This window comes from Perca fluviatilis, chromosome 3 (assembly GCF_010015445.1).
Source record: "Perca fluviatilis chromosome 3, GENO_Pfluv_1.0, whole genome shotgun sequence".
Taxonomy (NCBI): Eukaryota; Metazoa; Chordata; class Actinopteri; order Perciformes; family Percidae; genus Perca; species Perca fluviatilis.
The window spans coordinates 18,522,884-18,543,080 of NC_053114.1; the positions used below are offsets into that span (position 1 = coordinate 18,522,884).

Here is a 20,197-nt window from a genome sequence, read left to right on the forward strand (position 1 = left end):
AGAAGTCATATACATTGTAACATACATACACATTTACATTATAATTGTGTGGCAGACACCTTATTCCAAAGGGACGTATCACTTAGTGACTCAGTGCATTTAAAGACAACAGTATACACTCACCTAAAGGATTATTAGGAACACCTGTAAGATTTCTCATTAATGTAATTATCTAATCAACCAATGCATCCGCTTCAATGCATTTAGGGGTATGGTCGAGGTCTAGACAATCTCCTGAACTCCAAACTGAATTTCAGAATGGGAAAGAAAGCAACTTTGAGCGTGGCATGGTTGTTGGTGCCATATGGGCTGGTCTGAGTATTTCACAATCTGCTCAGTTACTGGGATTTTTACACACAACCATTTCTAGGGTTTACAAAGAATGGTCTGAAAAAGGAAAAACCAGTATGCTGCAGTCCTGGGGGTGAAAATGCCTTGTTGATGCTAGAGGTCAGAGGAGAATGGGCCGAGTGATTCCAGCTGATAGAAGATCAAATATGACTCAAATAACCACTCGTTACAACCGAAGTATGCAGCAAAGCATTTGTGAAGCCACAACACGCACAACCTTGAGGCGGATGGGCTACACCAGCAGAAGACCCCACCGGGTACCACTCATCTCCACTAAAAATAGGAAAATGAGGCTACAATTTGCAGGAGCTCACCAAAGTTGGACAGTTGAAGACTGTAAAAATGTTGCTTGGTCTGATGAGTCTCGATTTCTGTTGAGACATTCAGATGGTAGAGTCAGAATTTGGCATAAACCGAATGAGAACATGGCTCCGTCATGCCTTGTTACCACTGGGCAGGCTGCTGGTGGTGGTGTAATGGTGTGGGGAATGTTTTCTTGGCACACTTTAGGCCCCTTAGTACCAATTGGGCATCGTTTAAATGCCACAGCCGACCTGAGCATTGTTTCTGACCATGTCCATCCCTTTATGACCACCATGTACCATCCTCTGATGGCTACTTCCAGCAGGATAATGCACCATGTCACAAAGCTCAAATCATTTCAAATTAAATTCTTGAACATGACAATGAGTTCGCTGTACTAAAATGGCCCCCACAGTCACCAGATCTCAACCCAATACAACATCTTTGGGATGTGGTGGAACGGGAGCTTCGTGCCCTGGATGTGCATCCCACAAATCTCCATCAACTGCAAGATGCTATCCTCTCAATATGGGCCAACATTTCTAAAGAATGCTTCCAGCACCTTGTTGAATCAATGCCACAAAGAATTAAGGCAGTTCTGAAGGCGAAAGGGGGTCAAACACGGTATTAGTAGGGTGTTCCTAATAATCCTTTAGGTGAGTGTATATAGTCCCTTTCAAACAGGAGGGAGTTTTGCAGTTCCTAGAACATCATGTTCCTAGAGCCCTTTTTTTCTCGTGTTTTTTGTTTTGTTTTTTGGCTTTTTTCTTTTTTTCTCGACTGGACCAATTTGGGGATTATTAAGTTCCTCTGACCGCAGTTCCTGTAACCCTTTCAGCTCCTACTTCAGGGCAGGGTCTTTTTGCCTTTTCCCTTTTCCGCATAGGAACCCTTAAGGCCGTTTTATGCTCCTGCGTAGAATCGACGGCGTACCCCCGCAGACCCCTCTGCGTCTACGCCGGACCCTACGCCGTAGCCTGACGTGCACCTCTTGAAAGATTTAACTACACGTCGCTCGGCCATGGCTTGGTAGTGTCGCATTTCCACCGACTCATTTCCTGGTTCTCCTTCTCCATAAACAACATGAAATCAAGGAGAGGGTTAACTTTTCCTGCTACAGATTTCCCACTGTGGTCAGAAAGCACAGGGGAGACACTTTGTTTCTTGCACTATGACTCTAGAGTCCCGACTTGCTCCAAAGACTATTGCCATCACTCTCTCACTTTCTCCCTCGCTCTGTCACCCACTCCCCACACACACACACACGCACACATGCCGGCTCGAGGCACACACCAACGCACAAGTAAACAAAGAGTTTTGGGATTGACCCTCCGGAAACCACCCCCCCCCCCCAGTGTTCTGGCGGTGAAATGCAAAGAAACATGTTCAACCCCGACGCAGAACTCCGAAAGGGTCACGACGCCGTAGCTACGGCATGGAGTTTTCGCACAACCATAAAACGGCCTTAAGTGACCTGGCAACATCTGAAACACAAACAGTACATATTCTTCACTGTCTGTTGCAATTCGCCTACGTATGCTAACTCATAAGACAAACATCACACATTCAACCAGCTAATTGTTAATGCTAGTTAAACTTACCCGTCGTTTCATTTGCATGTTGCGCTCAGCTCTTCTATCTTCTCCCATCATATTAATTAGGATCATATTACACTGGAGCCTTCGTCTTCTGTGTTTCTCTGTTAAGTACTCCAGCCTAGTCTTTAAACGCCTCTGTTATGAGGATCCCGGCAAGGCACAACAGGAACATTCCCATGGCCTCCTCCATGCTGGTTTGTTGTTGTATGTGGTGCTAAAGTCAAGTGACGACGCTATAAAGACCATTGCCGTGCTTGCGTCACTCACCCCTCCTACCAGTTCCTATGGCCACTTGGCCACTGCGAATGCAAATGGCAAAACCAGTTTTGGGGGAGAGTAGCTAGTAGAACTGTTTAGTAGTGGACTCTTCCTATAACTACGTTCCTGTAACTACGGTCGGAAAGAGGCTTATGTTACTTTTCTTTTAGCTTTTCTTTTTCGACTTCAAGGCGTTTCCTCTGCAGTTGGCCTTCCATAGATGGCAGTGTTTTGGTATTTGTGACAATAAATATACTTAACGTCAACCTTACACAAATTTGTAGTACTATTTGTGTTTTTGTTTTAGTCCTATACACAGATATGTGGATTTTATCTTTGCCAAATCAAAATAGATATAGCATTGTCGGTGTCCTGTGAAAAACATGTCTCTCCATTTCCAAAAGGTCATCTTTTAAAGAGCAAAGAAAAGCAGCACTGATGACGATGCATGTTTCCAATAATCTAGTGTTTTTATTTTTTATTTTCCCAACCAATAATTAATTGGACAGCAGTAGAGCATATTATATATGATTCTTGCATTTGTTCTCATTTTTCTTTCAAAAAGTAATCCAAAATATGTGGTCTAAATATGAAGTTAGCTGAAATTGATCTTACTGAATTTGGTGAAGTGTTTGCCAGGCTGGTCATTGATTGGTCGCTGGTTTGAAACCCCATTGTTATTGATGGCTTCAGCACAGATCTATGAGCAGCAAATGTAAGTGGCCACACATGAAAGTGAATTATTCTCTTTGATGTAAGGCACACAGCATGGACAGCTAGCACTACTATCTGAGTGGCTCAGCATGTGGTGAGACTGATGTGACACTCTGTGCCATTTAGCCCATCACGTAGCTCAGTGTGTGTGAGAGTTAGTATGTCTGTCTGTCTGTCTGGTACATAGTGTGCGTCCACACCTGTGTCTGGGGCTGCTCCCCTCTAATGAGACCTAATGAAGAACATTTATTCATCTCCATTTGATTCACATTTTAGACGGGAACACATATACACACGTACACACACACACGGTAACACTTTGACTTCTTCTAAGGAAGAAATGCTGATCTCGTCTAATGTTGCTGTAGTGTCATCAGCTCTGCATATAGTACTCTACTTAACCGCATGTGGAGAAGTTTTAAGGAGGGACAAACTGAAGGAGAATTGGGAGTTGGAGAGAGAACATGTTAGCGGGAGAGAGCGGTTTCAAAGTGAGGGATCTGGAGATTGTTAGTGAACAGCCATGCATGAGAAAGGGCAGGCATCCCAAGACTCCCTGCATCCTGGTCCCAGCTCATGGGTGGAGGAAGCTGTTTACTCTTTCTATCTTTCACTGCTGACGTCGCCGCACCGAACAATGTCATCCAATTTCCTGTTTTTCACTTTAGTGGAAAGCCACTCTCTTTTTTGTTTGTGTGTGTGTGTGTGTGTGTGTGTGTGTGTGTGTGTGTGTGTGTGTGTGTGTGTGTGTGTGTGTGTGTGTGTGTGTGTGTGTGTGTGTGTGTGTGTGTGTGTGTGTGTGTGTGTGTGTGTGTGTGTGTGTGTGTGTGTGTGTGTGTGTGTGTGTGTGTGTGAGAAACAGAAAAGCTGGTGGGCTGGAGGAGAGCAGGAGGAGGAGGAGATCTATAGGGCCGGATACACGGAGCAGGATATAGGTTCAGATGCAACTCCACTATGTAAATACATTAGGTGTATTCAGTGAGAGTAGCAGGAGACTGCAGACTGTCCTGAATCCTGCTGGAGATGACTGTAGACACCCAGCAGCTCTGATGTGGTCAGACTGGCCTGAACCAGGAGGAACCATGTTAGAGCTCATGACATCAGACTGTTTGAAAACCGTCCCCCCTGGAAACTGTCACCTCACAGCGAAAGAATGACTTTTGAGGTTGTTTTATGAAATCATTTTTAGAATTCCAGCGTTTAAGAAACTTGCAAGACTGGATTACCAACCAGGCAATGCGGGAACTTGCCCCAGGGTCCCCAGACCCTCAAGAGGGCCCAAAGTCTGCAGGTTCACTGTGTGGCAATTGGCTTGTTGTAATTAGGTTTAGGGATTTAGTTGTTCGCTGGGTCGGTATCGGCACAAATCCTGACCTTATTAAACAAATCACGTCTTGGCAATGTGACCAATCCACCTCATATGTAAAGTTTCTTTGTCAATATGATTATGAAATTCAAGGTGTCTGCTGTCAGTTTATTTGATGACTGTGGGACATTGACAGTGTTTAGTATCACAGCATCCTTTATATAAAAACTATTTCATGAGATCCTCACAGATTGGCACACATATTTCAAGGATTTATTCATCATTTAATAAATAACTTTTCTAACAAATTTTGGCCACCCTACGTGGACAGATCCTAATTTTTCTGTATATATATATATATATATATATATATATATATATATATATATATATATATATATATATATAAACGTCAACTCGGCAAGTCCTGTACCAAAACTTTCACCAACTTGCGAAGTTGTAGTTCTAACTTGAGGGCGTTCATGTGAATTTTCCCAGTCAGGAACTCGTCTTTCCGATTATTCCAACACCACATGAATGCAGCATTATTGTCTGAGTTAGAATCTAGTTGAGAGGTTTTATTACTTTTGTTTGGCTTAGTCAAATTACCACAAACTAATGACTAACTATTACAAACTACACATATACACTCAGTTGCCAGTTTGCGGTTACAGCTTGGTAAAACAAATGCAGTCTAACACAACAGTCCTGCAGTAAATCCTCCCTTTATGAATGTTAATGTTCATCATGATATGGCAAATGTATACAAAAACACAGGAAAAAATCTATAAACTGTGCTGCACAGTTATAAAAAACTTCAGTAATTCACTATGTTGTTTGAATGAAATCTTTATGACTTTTCTTTATGAAATCTTTATTTCAAACGATTAAAAGAAAAAGAAAATATAAAATGTAAACTAATGACAAAAAAGACTAACACTAAAAAACAAAAACACTAAAAAACATTTCTCCACCCATTCCAAAAGGGATAAGTAGAAGCCCTATAGGTGTATCAAGTCCTACCCCATCTAAATCACAGTCAAACTAAATAAATCAAACAGACAATTTTAAATAACACAAAAATAGTACTCCAATTTACCTCCTACTTTATCCAGCTATTTAAGAAAGGAACAAAAATAAAAAATCAAGCAGCATTAACAGTGTTATTTTCACTCTCCTCACCTCTGTAGTTTTGAAAAATAAATCTTTTGTACCTTTTTTCTTTTTAAATTGTAAAATATTTGCACTTAATGTTTAATTACATGTTGCTCTGAATCATTAATTGGACAACAGAAATTTGATTACAAACGATTATATGATAAAACCAAATCAACCAAATCCTCACGATACTCTATGATTCTACTGAAAGTCAGTTAACTCAGCATTTAACTCAGACCTGCACAACAGGCATCTGCTTAACAAACTCGTCTAATTAACAAGTATCCCTGTGGGGGGGTGAGAGAGAGAGAGAGAGAGAGAGAGAGAGAGAGAGAGAGAGAGAGAGAGAGAGAGAGATTACAGCAGCATATAGCAGGAGGGCGGGGAGAGGATTACGTATGCATACACGCCACGACTGTACTCCTCGCCTGCCTGGCCTACATGCTCACTCACTTCCCCTACTTTGTTTGCTTCTGGTTGATTGCCAGCATGATGTTTGCGGGATGCAAATGCTTGGCTGAGTGATTCATTGCCGTGTATGTGCATGTGTGTATTATACAAAAGGAGTATGTTGCCTGAAGAGGCTGCCAGACGTGTGTGTGTGTGTGTGTGTGTGTGTGTGTGTGTGTGTGTGTGTGTGTGTGTGTGTGTGTGTGTGTGTGTGTGTGTGTGTGTGTGTGTGTGTGTGTGTGTGTGTGTGTGTGTGTGTGTGTGTGTGTCAGGCTATTCTAGTTACACAACCTCAGCTGCGTGTGTGTACTGTACAAGAGGAGTATGTTGCCCAAAGAGGCTGGCAGACTGGTTCAGCTGTGTGTGTGTGTGTGGCAGGCTATTCTAGTTACACAACCTCCGCTGCAGTTGCATTGGATGTGTCAGTGTCAGTTAGTGAGGGAAGTCTCCCTGCATGGAGACAGACCGCTGCGTACCGCTAGCCCTCGGCTAGCTGGAGGCTCTGTGGCCTAACTCCATACATGAAGACCACCACCTCAGCTAGCTCACCAAAAAACAGCCAGTGGAAACATGATTTCCATGAGTGGTATATTTTTTTTGTGTGGCCAATATTGGTGACATTCACCCAGCAGTAGTTTATAGAATTTTGTTTCACCTCCACAGTAAAATGAAAGGAAGATTTGAATCTCTAATCAAACTGAATAAAGCTAAGGACTGAGTTATTTGTTCTGACACACATGATCACAGTCATTGAAATCATATCTGACAGACAGGAAAACTGGGACTTGTTTGGTCAAACACTCTTGGAAAAGCATGTGGCATTTCCATATGTTAGTCCCTATTATATAACCACCCACTAACACATGCATACTGTCTCTCCAGTGCACATGAGCCTATCATGCGACCAGGTCCTTGTGTCTGTGAAAGATCAGATGATCACAGAGCATCAGCTTGTAGCCATCCTGATGCCATACTCCTTGTTTGAGGACAGCTGCAACAAACGGCCTAGTGTCATGATGACGTCAATTCGGCTACAACCAAGGGCTAATCAGCTTTTTTCTCCCCCCTTTGTTGTTTCAAAAAGGCTTATAATTTAGCAAGAAGTGATTTACTGCTGCCCGCTCTAAAATTCCTCTCTGTATTCCTCCTCACATGTGTAGATTGTTTACGGAGAAGAGGAATTCTAGAGGGATGGCGGTCCGCAAGGGGCTTGGTTGCTATGGTTACTAACCCCTGAGCTGTGTTCCATTTAGCAGGAAGGAAGCTAAATTATTTGCAGACAGAAAAGAGTAAGCTCATGTAGGGAAAGTGTCATGAAAGTGTAAAAAAAAATCTGTCTTTTTATTTATTTTTCCCACAACTCCACTGTATAGTTGAATTCGAAGTCGGGAGATCAAATTACCAGCATTTGTTTTTGTTGATTCAGTCAGTGGTTGTGGAAGAAGTATTCGGATCCTTTTACGTAATAATACAACCGTGTAAAAAAAGAAAATGTTACAAGGCATGCATTGAAAATCTCACTGAAAATGTACTGAAAGTATCAAAAGTAAAAGCACTGCAGAAAGGCCCATTTGATGGTTTTATGTATAGATTACATTATTGGATTATGTTTTATGCAAAAGCCCCAATCTGATATATTTGTGACTATAACTGAGTCTTAAAACCAGTGATTTAAGAAGTATTTAGATAATGTACTCAGGTAGCAATATTGAAATATATAGATACTGCATTGAAGTACAAGTTCTGCATAGTCACTGAAGTGAAAGTGTAAAAGTACTTCTCTGATGCAGAAAAATTGTCCTTTTGAGTTGTATGCTATATCATTGTATTAATGTTATTATGTAATAATGTTTATTTTCTTTTGGGTAGTTAAATCTAAATCAATATTTTAAATGATCACATTTTTATAAGTACAATCTTAATTTGTGAAATAACTAGGAACTAAAGCGGTCATATACTGTAAATGTAGTGGAGTAAACAGTCCAAAATGTCCCTCTGAAATGTAATGGAGTAGAGGTATGAAGTAGAATGAAATGGAAATACTCAAGTGCCTCAAAATGTATAAAATAAATGAAAAAATAAAAAAAAAAATTGTCTGTGAATGATTAGATATGTGTTCATAAATAACCCATATAAAACAAGAGTTACTTATTTGGTGATTTAACATTGCTTCATGATTATTTCTGTATATTGTCATTAGAGCTCATTTCGTTGCAAAGAGCAGGGTTACCACTTTATGCATACTTTTCTGCATATTGGGTTTTAAATAAGGTCAGTGTATTACACAAATATCAGTATGGTCTGTGGGACCCTAAACAGTGATGAAGAAATGCCAATGTCAAGAAAACATGAAACATGAAATGACACATGAAAATATCACATTTCTGAAATGATTTCTTCTTCTAATCCTTGTATTTTTCTTGTTATCTTTCAGACCACATTAACAGAGGTGCAATTTGGACCAATGAAGTTATTTAAAGACCCACTTCAGGTATCGTAAAACAATGCCAAACATCTGAATGATTAATGCTTATGTGCTTGAATCCATTAAGGCTTTCCACCGAACAACAGAAGTGCCGCAGTAAAATGTTTATGTTCATATCATTTAGGGGCTTTTAGCTGAGCCGTGGAGCTAAACTTTGTGTGACATTTATTTTTTTTAAACGTCACCTACTTTTGTTTGCAGTCAGAACTAATCTTGAATTTCTCAAAGATCAAAAGCCCCCATGCAAACATTCAAAGAAGAGGAAGAAAAAAAAACTGTTAATGGAAGTATTGTGTGCGATGCAGCCTAGGGTTGTCAGGGCAACAAGGCCACACATTTATGACCAAGTACATACCATAATGAACAATGCACGTTATGGAAGAACTGCACAGAGGATCCATGGAGCAGTTTCGTCACTGCGAATAGGACATTCTCTGACGTTCAATGGGTCATTATACAGTTTGGTACTGTGCTTGTTCCTTTGGCATGCGTTGCTGCTTGTTGTGTGAAAACATGCAGTCAGCTTTTTAGGAATTGTTTATGTATTTTGAGAATGTACAAAATTTGGTTTCAAGGGTGCATTGCAGAGCTGGAAATTAATTGTCAGCTATTTTGATAATTGATTTCATAGTTTTATTAATTTTTCAAACAAAAATGCCAAACATCTGCTTTTTCCAGCTGCCCAAATGTGAGGATTTGCTGCTTTTCTTTATCAGATATTAGTTGACTGAACCCTTTGGGTTTTGGACTGTTGGTGGGACAAAACCAGACATGTCACTTTGGGCTCTGAGAAAAAAAAAACTTCACAGACAAAACAATCAATCATAAAATAATTGTTGCAGCCCAATTGCATAGCTCCTTCAAGTAAAATACCAATATGTATTTAAATATTTAATATAACAATAATGATATGAATTCAGTTGGAGTAAAAAAAGCAAAAAAAAAAGCAATGCATCAGACATCCTGATAATTTAATGCCACAGACTCTGCTTTATTGTCTGATGCACTTGAGTGTGACCACAGTAGGAAAACGAGGTAGAGAGATATCCCCTTCCTGTTTTTGTCACTCACAGCTGATCCTGTCATGCCCTCCTCTCTACTCCTCCTCTTTTCACGTGGCTCACAGGATTTGGCCGGGCCCTCTCTGCTTTCAACAATGATGTTTTCTAGACAGAGCGATCCCTGCCAAAATGCTCGCAACCCCCTTCAAACTAGTTTTTTTTTTTTCTTCCCTTTTTCTGTCTTTGTCTCTCTGCACCTTTCTCTGCCTTTTCCATTGGTTTCTTTGGAGCATAAACCATGTGTCCTCACTTAAAAAAACAAACATTTGTGCTCGAATATACTTTGAGATTTTTTTTCCCCCCCAATCTCTTGCGACTGGGTGTGTTATTATTGAGCGAGGCCTATCTGTCTAGTCTGAGCACAGGCATCTGAAGAGACCTTATCTCAGGCTATATTACCCCGTTCCTCCACCTCTGCGGGAATGTTGACTTTTCTACCAACATCCCAATGTGGAATTCTGATCTAATTCCCTGTGCGTACCGAACATAGCTGCAGGACTCAGTGGTGATGTATTTATGACCCGTACACTTATCGCCGCTTGTAGGGAAAATGTTCATATGTGGAATATGGTTTGCATTAGCAACACCCCCTAAGAGGCGTAAGGGCTCTCTCTGCTTCAGGCCTGAAGCTGCGTACTTAGATGAAGGCACACTGATCATTAGAATAAATTTAAAAAGGACAACTGTCAAAACAACCAATCCTCTGTCCCATCATTGTGTGGAGGACAGTTGCTCTAGTTTTCCCAACAAAGTCAGGTCTTTGTCCCCTAACTCAATTTTACAGGTGTGATGCAAACTCAAAGCTGCAGAACAAACTTTCCCTTCTTTACGTTCATCCTGCTCTCTGCCAACAGTTGGAGATGACGTCTGTTTGAGAGAGTGACTCATGAATCTGCTCTTAGTGCAGCATTGCTCTTGGAGGCGGGCCTAAATCTCTGGTCCAGTATTTACGCAAGCGATGGGGTTATATGAAAGTATGCTGGCAGAGAGAAAGCGTGTGCTCTCAATGACTGGTTCGACGGTAGCAGCAGCGCTTTCTGCCACAGGCTTGGCAGAGCGGGTGGGAGGGGCCGCAGCCAGTCAAGGCCACCTCGACTAATTGTGTCATAGATCACGACAGTGAACAATAAAATCTGTGACGCACACGAGTACGAGCTGAGCCTGATCAATCAGGGCCTGTCCGCTAGAGGCCTGAGGTCACAGTCAAGCCCACGCTGCAGGCTGATTAGGACGACAGGCGCAAATGAGCATGAATGCACCAATGATGATTTTGACCGCTAAGAGCTGTTGATACACTGAAGCATCAAAACCACATTTTACTGTAGCTCTCTCTTCTCTTGTTTCTTACTGAATTAATGTTATAGCGCAGGGTGGAGGCAGATCGTCTGTGATTAGTTATGGCAGTTTTTCTAATCAGATCACAGCTACATATCCATTAGCCCTGTAGCCGTTTCGTAATGTGTCCATGTCATTTCAAATAATGTCGTCTCTTTATAATTGTGACAAACCAAAGAGACCATGACGTGCATGGATGTAGCATTTCTCCCATCATGTACAAGTTAGATGTACACAATACTTCACAACTGACAATATTTTATTGTTTAAGTTGTTTAACAAACTAAAAATACCGTAACTTGGTTCTATTTTCACGGTGATTTGCCGGTTTTCTCTGTTTTTGTGTCTGTGTAAATTAAATATCTTTGAAAAAACATGCAATTAGGAGATGTCACTTTGTGCTCTCGGAAATGGTGATGTTCTGACATTTTATCAACTAAATGAATCATGATTACATGTATAATAAACACACACAAGATTTTTCTCTTCAGTGTTTTTCTTCATTTTGACATCATTGCCTTTGAATATTTGCTGTGCCCGTGCATTATATATATCTTTACAAAGCCCTATTGAACTGTACTTTTCCATAAGTGATATATTTTGGGTAGTAGTAGTAAAAAATACAGTTGGATATATGTGCTTAGTCATCTCTCTTTTTGCAGGTACTTTTAGTTTTTGCCAAAGAGGACAGTCAGAGTAATGGCTTCTGCTGGGCATGTGAGAAGGGCAACTTCAGGTGCAGCATGGCACGAACACCCGAGTCTGCTCTTGAATGCTTTTTGGAGAAGCATCATGACCTCGTCATCATTGACCACAGACATTCCAGACACTTTGATGCTGAAGCACTATGCCGGTAGGCCACTAATCTCCTAATCAATGTATTTGCAACTATTTGTATTATATGTACTATATTTGTATTTATATGTTGTGTTTCTACAATGATGCAGTGCAGTGGCTTTTTGTCTGTTTTTTTGTCTGGTGCAACATCTTGTGTGTTCAGGTTAGGGCTGAATGATTTGGGGGGAAAAAATGTAATTGCGATTTTTCTGCCCGATATTGCGATTACTATTCGGGGTTTCTTTTGTTTTAAAGTTTAGCTAAAGTTCAACATTCACTGTGTAACAGATAAAACATGTGATGGAGCATTATAACATGACACCATCAAAACTGCTCTATATTCGTATGCAAGGATGAGAACATGGATATAATTTGCCAGCAATAAGTGTTCAAGCATTGAACAGTCAAACACAGAATATTTATCACAATTACAATAAAAAAAAAATCTGTACTTTCCTGTAAACTGAAATTTCCGCTATGCCTCAGTTCAATAGCAGCATCTACACATTGCACCTTCTACAGCATTTATATTATAAAAAAACCCTGGTAAATATAGTAATAAAAAGAGGAATAAAACATGTTGAACCAAATGTTACAACAAACATTCAACTAAATATTGCACAATTTCGATTGAAAACAATTAATCGTTCAGCCCTAGTTCAGGTGTTACAACTGACTCAGTATGTGGATTATTTTGTGATCAAATTTTTATTGATATTAAGGTTTCGCATTGAAACTAGTAACATAAGTTACATTAACAGTAAACCTAAAAAAAACACATTTCCATGTATTTTATGATATGTTTTTGATAGTGTGATAAAATGAGCAAGGACAAGTCCTCTTAGAGCTATACAGTTTGGGTGCATGGCAATTCACTATTCAACGTCTTTGTCAACCTCAGAGATCTTTTTTTTTTTTTTTTTCTCAAATTGTAATTACTATTTTATTCAAATTAGTCGAGCTACTCCACCGTTCTCCGTACCGTTCTGACAACAGAAGAAGTGCCCCTGGTTGGGAATCCCTAATGTAGTGGACATAGTTGAATTGAATTTGAATTCTGTTAGTGACTCCAAGGCCAATGACATAATCCAGACCAGATGATCCTGATAGGTACAATTATAGCCCTCATGAATTACAGTACATTTGGTGACACATGCGGTTATGAATCTGTGCTGGGGTAAATGACCAATTCACTTTAGGCCCATCAGCTTCCATCGCATGCTACCTAGTGGAGGCATGTCGATGAGAAATGAGCGGTGCCTGCCCATACCACCCTCTATCTTTAGCCTCTGCCCAAACCAAAAACACATTTACAAACATTCATTTGCCCTGCCCAGTGTGTATGTTAACCCCATTCATTTTGGCCCATCCATATGTTCAGTGTACACGCACAGGCTCCGATGGGGAACTAAAGGGCCTTTATGACCGCTGGCTGGGGGAAACCACAGGCGGATGAGTGGCCCTGTACACTGCATTCTTTCAGAGGCCTAGGCCTGCTCACAGAGCTCCACCACTGGGCTCTGCCTGCCTGGGAGAATCGGAGCGTGAAAAACTGAAAAATACATTGATTTGATGCCATGGGCTTTTCCACCAGCCTGCTCACTGGCTAAAAGGCTCCCTCTGTTTACATTCAGGTCAATTAGAGCGGTCAACTCTTCAGAAAACACTGTGATAGTCGCCGTTGTGAAAAGGTACGTACTACTCGCTGACCCCCGACCCCTACCCCCCCTTTTCTTTCTGCTCCTTCTTGTCCTTTTCCCTCACTGTCTAATGATTTGGAGTATTGTCAGAATTAAAATGCCTGACTCAGCGGAGGTCTGTAGGTTCTGTAAACAAGCAATTGTCATAGCGATCTTTGGGTGCTAACATGTGTTCTCTTTTTAAGGCCAGACAGAGAAGAAGCCTCTGTGATGCCCTTGATCAATGCCGGCTTTAATAGGGTAAGTGTGGGTGTGGATGTGGAGGTGTCTTCTGCTGCCTGTATTTGTATTATTCTTTCGATATTTTTTTATATCCCTACTGTCAACACTCACCGTAGGACAGGAATACAGATTGTAAAACCTTTTTGTTTGCTCAGGAGACATGTGCATTAAGTTCCCTGTACCTGAATCATTGTTAGTCATGACATCCGCAGCATTAAAATATATCCTGTAATGGGTACGTTGATATGAAAATTAGATTTTAGTTGTCTTTGATTGATCTGTGTTGCCCTCTAACCCTCAGAGATACGTGGAGAATGCCAATATGATGGCCTGCTATAATGAGCTGCTACAGTTGGAGCATGGAGAGGTGCGGGCGCAGTTCAAACTGAGGTGAGTCGTGTACTTTGAACTGTGCAGTGTTGTAGTTACATTTTAGATTAGCTGCATATAGTGGTAGCCTTATTCAAGGCTGTTGAGAGCAAGTCATCAGAAAGATGATCGGCTTTTAACAGTTCTACTTTGTTATGCCAATTTTAATACTTTTTAACTCTTTCTTTAAAAAGTATAAATGTAGATTGTGGTCACGGCTTGTTGCATATGTTAACGATTCTGATACTGTTGTCTCTCTACCTGTACAAGGGCTGGAAATGCTATTTTCACAGCTCTAGAACAAAGCCAAGAGGCCATAGAGATCACTTCTGAAGATCAAATAATTCAGGTGGGTTTCTAATAAACTTGAATACTTCTAGTTGCTTTATTGTGATGAACAGGTCATCTCTCTCTTACTGTCTTCCCACTCCTTTCTTTCTTTAATTTTTTCATTCATTCATTCTTTCTTTCTTTCTTTCTTTCTTTCTTTCTTTCTTTCTTTCTTCCTTCCTCCCTCCTTTGCTGTTTTAGTGCCTGTTCATGTCTTGTGATCCCAGATCTCAGTTGCGGTCTCGGTCTTCCTGAATGGCTCCTTTTGTCAATATCAAAGCACTGTTGCCATGTTATGTTCTGTTATGTATCATGTTATGTTTTTACATGAAATATATGTTTTTGAGCTCCTTGAAATAGGCAACATGAATTGTTTAAGTAGACAAGGTTCATATGTCATCATCTTAACTGTGTCTGAAATTATTGATGGATTTCATCTCAAATCAAGCGTTAACACTTGTGTTACCTCTCATTCGCAGTACGTGAACCCTGCCTACGAGTCCATTATGGGCTACCAACAAGGCGAGCTCATAGGGAAGGAAATAATGGAAGTGCCTAAAAGTGAGAAGAATAAGCCTGATCTCCTTGAAACAATAAATTCCTGCATACGGAAAGGAAAGGTAATGTGCATTCATTAAATCATCTCCACTATACATTTCAGGCCAAACACAATTTCCATGAGGTTTACTTAATCAGGAACTTAATTTCATCCTGAAACAAATGATCACTTTCTTGTGATTGTTGATACTTGTGCACAGATAGTCTTGACATGTAGACTATCGCTTCACAATCGGATCACTTTTGTAACTACTGCAGATATCTACTCCTGCCTTTGTGTCTGTGTGTGCTGTGAGTGAGCACCACTGGCCATCCAGCAGCTCTGTTTCAAGTGCATAAGAAGAGCGGTTGATGGCTGTGCTGTAATCTTACTACACAGAGAGCGAAGGTCAGGCCCAGACAGGCTAACAGCAGGAACGGCCTTTTTAAGCTGCCACGGCAGTCTGTTGGTGGGGGGACATGAAACAAGCGCGCTGGACTCCAGGAGCGCTCCCCCTATGCATTAAAGCAACTTGCTGCTCTCTGAAATACTCTGACCGACCCCACATCCCCACCTAACATGCACCACAAACACCGCCATGCTGCATCCAGTCCACACCTACTTTTAGGACATTTTCAAATGATTATAATTATTATATGTTGTCAGTTGTTATGACAGGTTCCTTTGTCTGTACTTTACATATGTGTATGTTTAATCTCTCTCTCGGTTCTGTCTTGGTATGTTCCAGGAGTGGCAGGGGATTTATTATGCCAAAAAGAAGAATGGAGACAGCATTCAGCAAAATGTGAAGATCACACCTGTAATTGGACAGGGAGGGTGAGTGACAGTATGTTGAGGCATGGCTCATTCAGTCTTGCCAAATGTAAATGACCTTTTCTGCAACCCAATAATTATACTGGATGAGTAATGATTGGATCCCTTTTTTTGCTGGTATACTAATTAGCTTTTGTCATTCACAGAAAAATCAGACACTATGTGTCTATCAACCGGCCTTTAAATGATAATAATAAGGTGAGATGTGTTTCCAGTTTTGCTGATTAATGATGAATAATAGGAGCATTCTGGCCAGCATGTATCAATGTGCTTTTCTATTCTGTCCATGCAGAGTGATAAATCCACTGAACGTGTGCAGGCAGAGTCTCAGACAGGTAAGATGATCCATCCTGTAAATGCCCACTGTTGATGCAAGACTGCTCAGTCTTAACTCTACTTTGTATTAGAATAACATTACAGGTGATTTGTTATGCTCAAGTCTTTCAGATTTGAGTAGTTCAGGTTATTAGCAATAGTGATGGAAGTTCTTTCCATGACGGTGTCACTCTTGATCTGTCAAAAGTTTCAAGGGTGTGAGAGCCAACACATTTGTCATTAGGAAGCACAACAATTGCTCCAGTTTTACACCGATGATACACTCATTTTAACTTACTGTTTGTAGCACCAAATATCCGTTAGATGCAAATAACAATAAATTGGGGACACATTTGGGAACCTGAACTTTGTAAACTCAAAAACTTTGGAAATACGTCCGCGATTGCACCATGCCAGAATATCTTTGTTCTCTTTTCGGTAGACTAACAGAGTGTCCAGTTCTGCTTTATCTAGCTGAGAAATGAATTCTGTCTTTTGTTGACCTTGAAAAAGTTCTCCACGCTTTTATTTCCTCTAAACTGGTCTATTGTTCCCTGCTGTATTGTGGTATCAACCGTAAAGCCAATTCACAGCTGCAACTGATTTCGAAATGCAGCAGCTACGCTCCTGACAGGCCAACTAAACAGGGATCATATCTCTCCTGTGTTGGCGTCATTTCACCAGCTCACTGAAAAGAAGTGACTTTGAAACCTTGCCGTTTGTTTATTAAGCTTTGCGTGGTCTTATAGCACAGTATATTTCACAGTAGCTCTTATGCAACACCCCTACATCTCCTAGGTCTTCTGATTAGGGGCTCTAAAGGTTGAATATGCTTTGAATGTTATGGTACAAACCGACCAAAAGAGTTAAGTCAGCATTTGCCATTTTGAAAAATGTATTTTAAGCTTTCTTTTTCTACTCTATTTTTAATGTCCTCTGTTTCTTAGTCTACTTTTACCTTTTATTTGTGTGTTTTGTAACATTTAAAGTGCATTTAGAAATTGCAACATTACTGTAACATAAATTGTTACATGGCTACTTAGACAAAAAAGACAAGCCACTTCTCAAACACCTCTACAAACCACTTCTGTCTATAACTTTAAACTTTGTCTTCACAAAACCCTGATAACAGTAAAAATCCAGGTTGAGTGCCATATGGAAGTCAGAAAGTATTGAGAGATGGACTATTATAGGGTTTGGTCTTTTTATACTACTTACTGCACAACTTATTTTATTCCATGTTATATTTTTTTACGTACATGTTGGCACTGGAAAAGGAGTTGCTTTTAATCTCATTGTATATGTATATAGTGACAATAAAAGGCATTCTATTCTATTCTATTTTATGGGATTTGTTGAAAATAAGAAAAATATAGAATAACACCAGCCTTATCCTTTAAATGCCTTGGACAGACATGACAATTTAAATAAAATAGATTATAATGTCTACTATTTTCTATCTATTGATTTGACCTGTGAGGTTGACTTGACGATCAAATTTTCTGGAGGATTTCCAGTAGCTTCTTTTTATCTGGAGAATGTTTGATATGACATATATTATTACATTTCACTTTGTTGGGCAAGTCTTTAGTCTCACTTTTGCACTTTTTGTTCCCAATTTTGACCCATTATTAAAATGTTACTGGATTAAAACCTCAAAACTATAAGCTAAACTTGTATAGTGATCAAAAATTGACTGCTAAATTCTGACGCCACCTCCTCTTGCCAAGGATATTGTGATGGGGGGCCAAACTCAGCCTTGTCACTAAACTTCAACTTTTGTTTGTGTGTGCCATCGGCGTCACAACGACATTTTTACGGGGCTTCAGCCCCAAATGTTTTGACGGTAGCCCTGAATGTAATTTGTAATGTAGGCAACCAAAAAGTTTAGGTGCACAATAATATTGCTTCTTTTTTTTTGATTTCTTTATTTAAAAGGGACAGTGCACATTAATCAACATGAGTACAATGTCCAACAAGTAAATGTGCCAGATTTAGCCATACAGGCTAATTTTCATCTGTAGTCCCTAGCAGGTTGATGACTTAAAAAACAATAAATACAATACAACAGTTTCAGGTTCCCGTGACGTTTACAGTCTATGGTTCAGGCTCAAACAAACAGAGCTCTGAAGCAGACCCGTCCGTTGCTTTGTGTCCACTCTCTCTGTAAAGAAATAGAGCGGCATCCGTGGTCTATGCAGCTTCAGGCAGTCATAATGGACACACTCAGCTGTGGGCATTCTGCGACAGATGTGCTCCATGTATTTCTGTCGTAGTTTCAGTTTTCCACCTCCGATGTGAAGCAGTGTTCAGCCACTTCCCTAAACTTAGTGTCATTCAGAGTCTCAGGGGCTCTGTGTCTGTCAGAAGGTCTAGCCTACCATATCAGCAGAGCAATAACGTAATGCACAGCAGATTATGTTGCAGGTGGATTATTTCCTGACATATTATGACTTTATTCTTGTAATATTATAACTTTTTATTATTCACAAAATATCACAACTCCTCCAAAGCCAGAGAACACAGATGGGATGAGTTACATTTTGAATGAGCAGAAATCTTGCTGAAACACATCTGAAATATTACAGTCCAGGTTTATTAATGAATTAAAATGAATGCATGTATCATTCACATGAATGAGTGCCACATGCACATTTAAAGAGGTAATTTCATCAACAAAAGACGCAAAAGAGGAGGGAGGAGTAGATTATGCCTACATGTGTGTTGACTCAGCAGAGATAACATTAAATGAGAAAAGTTAATCTACAGGAGAATAAATATTTGAAAAGAAATATAATGCCTGAGAGCCTTACTGCATTATATTCCATTATGTTTTTATATTTTGAATAATCACGTGTTTCCCTTTACATAAATAAAGATATATTCCAGCATAAATTGAAATGGTGTGTAACAATTCACCAGAATGCAGGAAATTAAGTGTTTTAATGCTCAAGATTTTCAGGGAGAGGACCCCCCCACATCATATGTGGCCCCACACATCTGGAAAAAAAACTTTTGCCTTTGAGTTGCCAGAGCAGCTGTGATTAGGCCAAATGTTTGTGCCATCTAACTAACATCTACAAACTGGGCACCTGAAATGAACATGCATTGGCTATTTACAAGCTGGGCAAGCCAAACGCCGTTTCTGTGATCTGCTCTGCGTGCATTACATTGTTTGTTTTAATGGGTCTGGGCTAAGCCCCGAACCTCCTCAAGTCCTAGAAACGCCCCTGGTGTGTGCGTGTTAGGCTGAATCCGAATCCTCCCCTTATCCCTAACCCTAGGCCCTACACGCAGAGTGCTAAGGGCTAGGAGAGGAAACATATCCCTAAGAAATCGGACACTACTAATGTCAAGTATTTTCTTCTCCCCAGACATCCAATCCAGTAAGCACAAAGACCGGAGGAAAGGCTCTCTGGACGTTAGATCCACAACGTCTCGGGGGAGCGATGGTAAGAGGAAAGGGAGAGATACACGATGGAAACTTTCCCAGTTGTCTGTTTGCATCAAGTGTTGATTGGACACACACATGCAAACACACTCATTAGACGGAAAACTGCAGCTTAATTTGTTGTTGAATGATAATATTGTGATGTATTTTTTTTTCTTCTTCTTCATCCTGCCAGGGAGCTCACAGCGCAGGCACTCCTCGATGGCCCGAATCCACTCCATGACTATAGAAGCTCCCATCACTAAGGTGGGTTCATCTCCCTCCCCATCATCCCCCCCAGCCTTCATCATATGATTAGCACTGTGTACTGATGTTTTGTATCTCATGACTGAGCTGCCACAATCGCCTTGAGCACTTCTTGTACAGCTAGTAGCACCCAGGCTAGAGGCCATGCATACCATGTCGAAAGGAGATGATAAAATGCTACATTCACGCACGAGACAGGAAAGCATCACCTAGCATTGTGTATAAGCATTATGTAGTCTGCAGCCTCGATAGTCTGTGTAGTGGCGATTTGTCCTCAGACTAAACAAAACCAAATAAAAAAAAACAACTCAAAAACAAATAGCCACTGAAGCACCG

The 20,197-nt window shown here is 40.4% G+C and overlaps 1 protein-coding gene across 2 annotated transcripts in view; it reads left to right on the forward strand.

Annotated features, from left to right (window-relative positions):
* pde8a (phosphodiesterase 8A) overlaps window positions 1-20,197 on the forward strand; it is a 51,808-nt gene that overhangs the window by 17,356 nt on the left and 14,255 nt on the right. For both annotated transcript variants that reach the window (XM_039794633.1, XM_039794634.1), the window contains exons 2-13: window positions 8,573-8,629; window positions 11,682-11,872; window positions 13,491-13,547; window positions 13,742-13,796; window positions 14,080-14,168; window positions 14,418-14,496; window positions 14,957-15,097; window positions 15,764-15,852; window positions 15,996-16,047; window positions 16,142-16,184; window positions 19,539-19,616; window positions 19,791-19,861. In XM_039794633.1, the coding sequence (XP_039650567.1) occupies window positions 8,573-8,629; window positions 11,682-11,872; window positions 13,491-13,547; window positions 13,742-13,796; window positions 14,080-14,168; window positions 14,418-14,496; window positions 14,957-15,097; window positions 15,764-15,852; window positions 15,996-16,047; window positions 16,142-16,184; window positions 19,539-19,616; window positions 19,791-19,861 (1,002 nt within the window). The remainder of the gene's footprint in view (window positions 1-8,572; window positions 8,630-11,681; window positions 11,873-13,490; window positions 13,548-13,741; window positions 13,797-14,079; window positions 14,169-14,417; window positions 14,497-14,956; window positions 15,098-15,763; window positions 15,853-15,995; window positions 16,048-16,141; window positions 16,185-19,538; window positions 19,617-19,790; window positions 19,862-20,197) is intronic.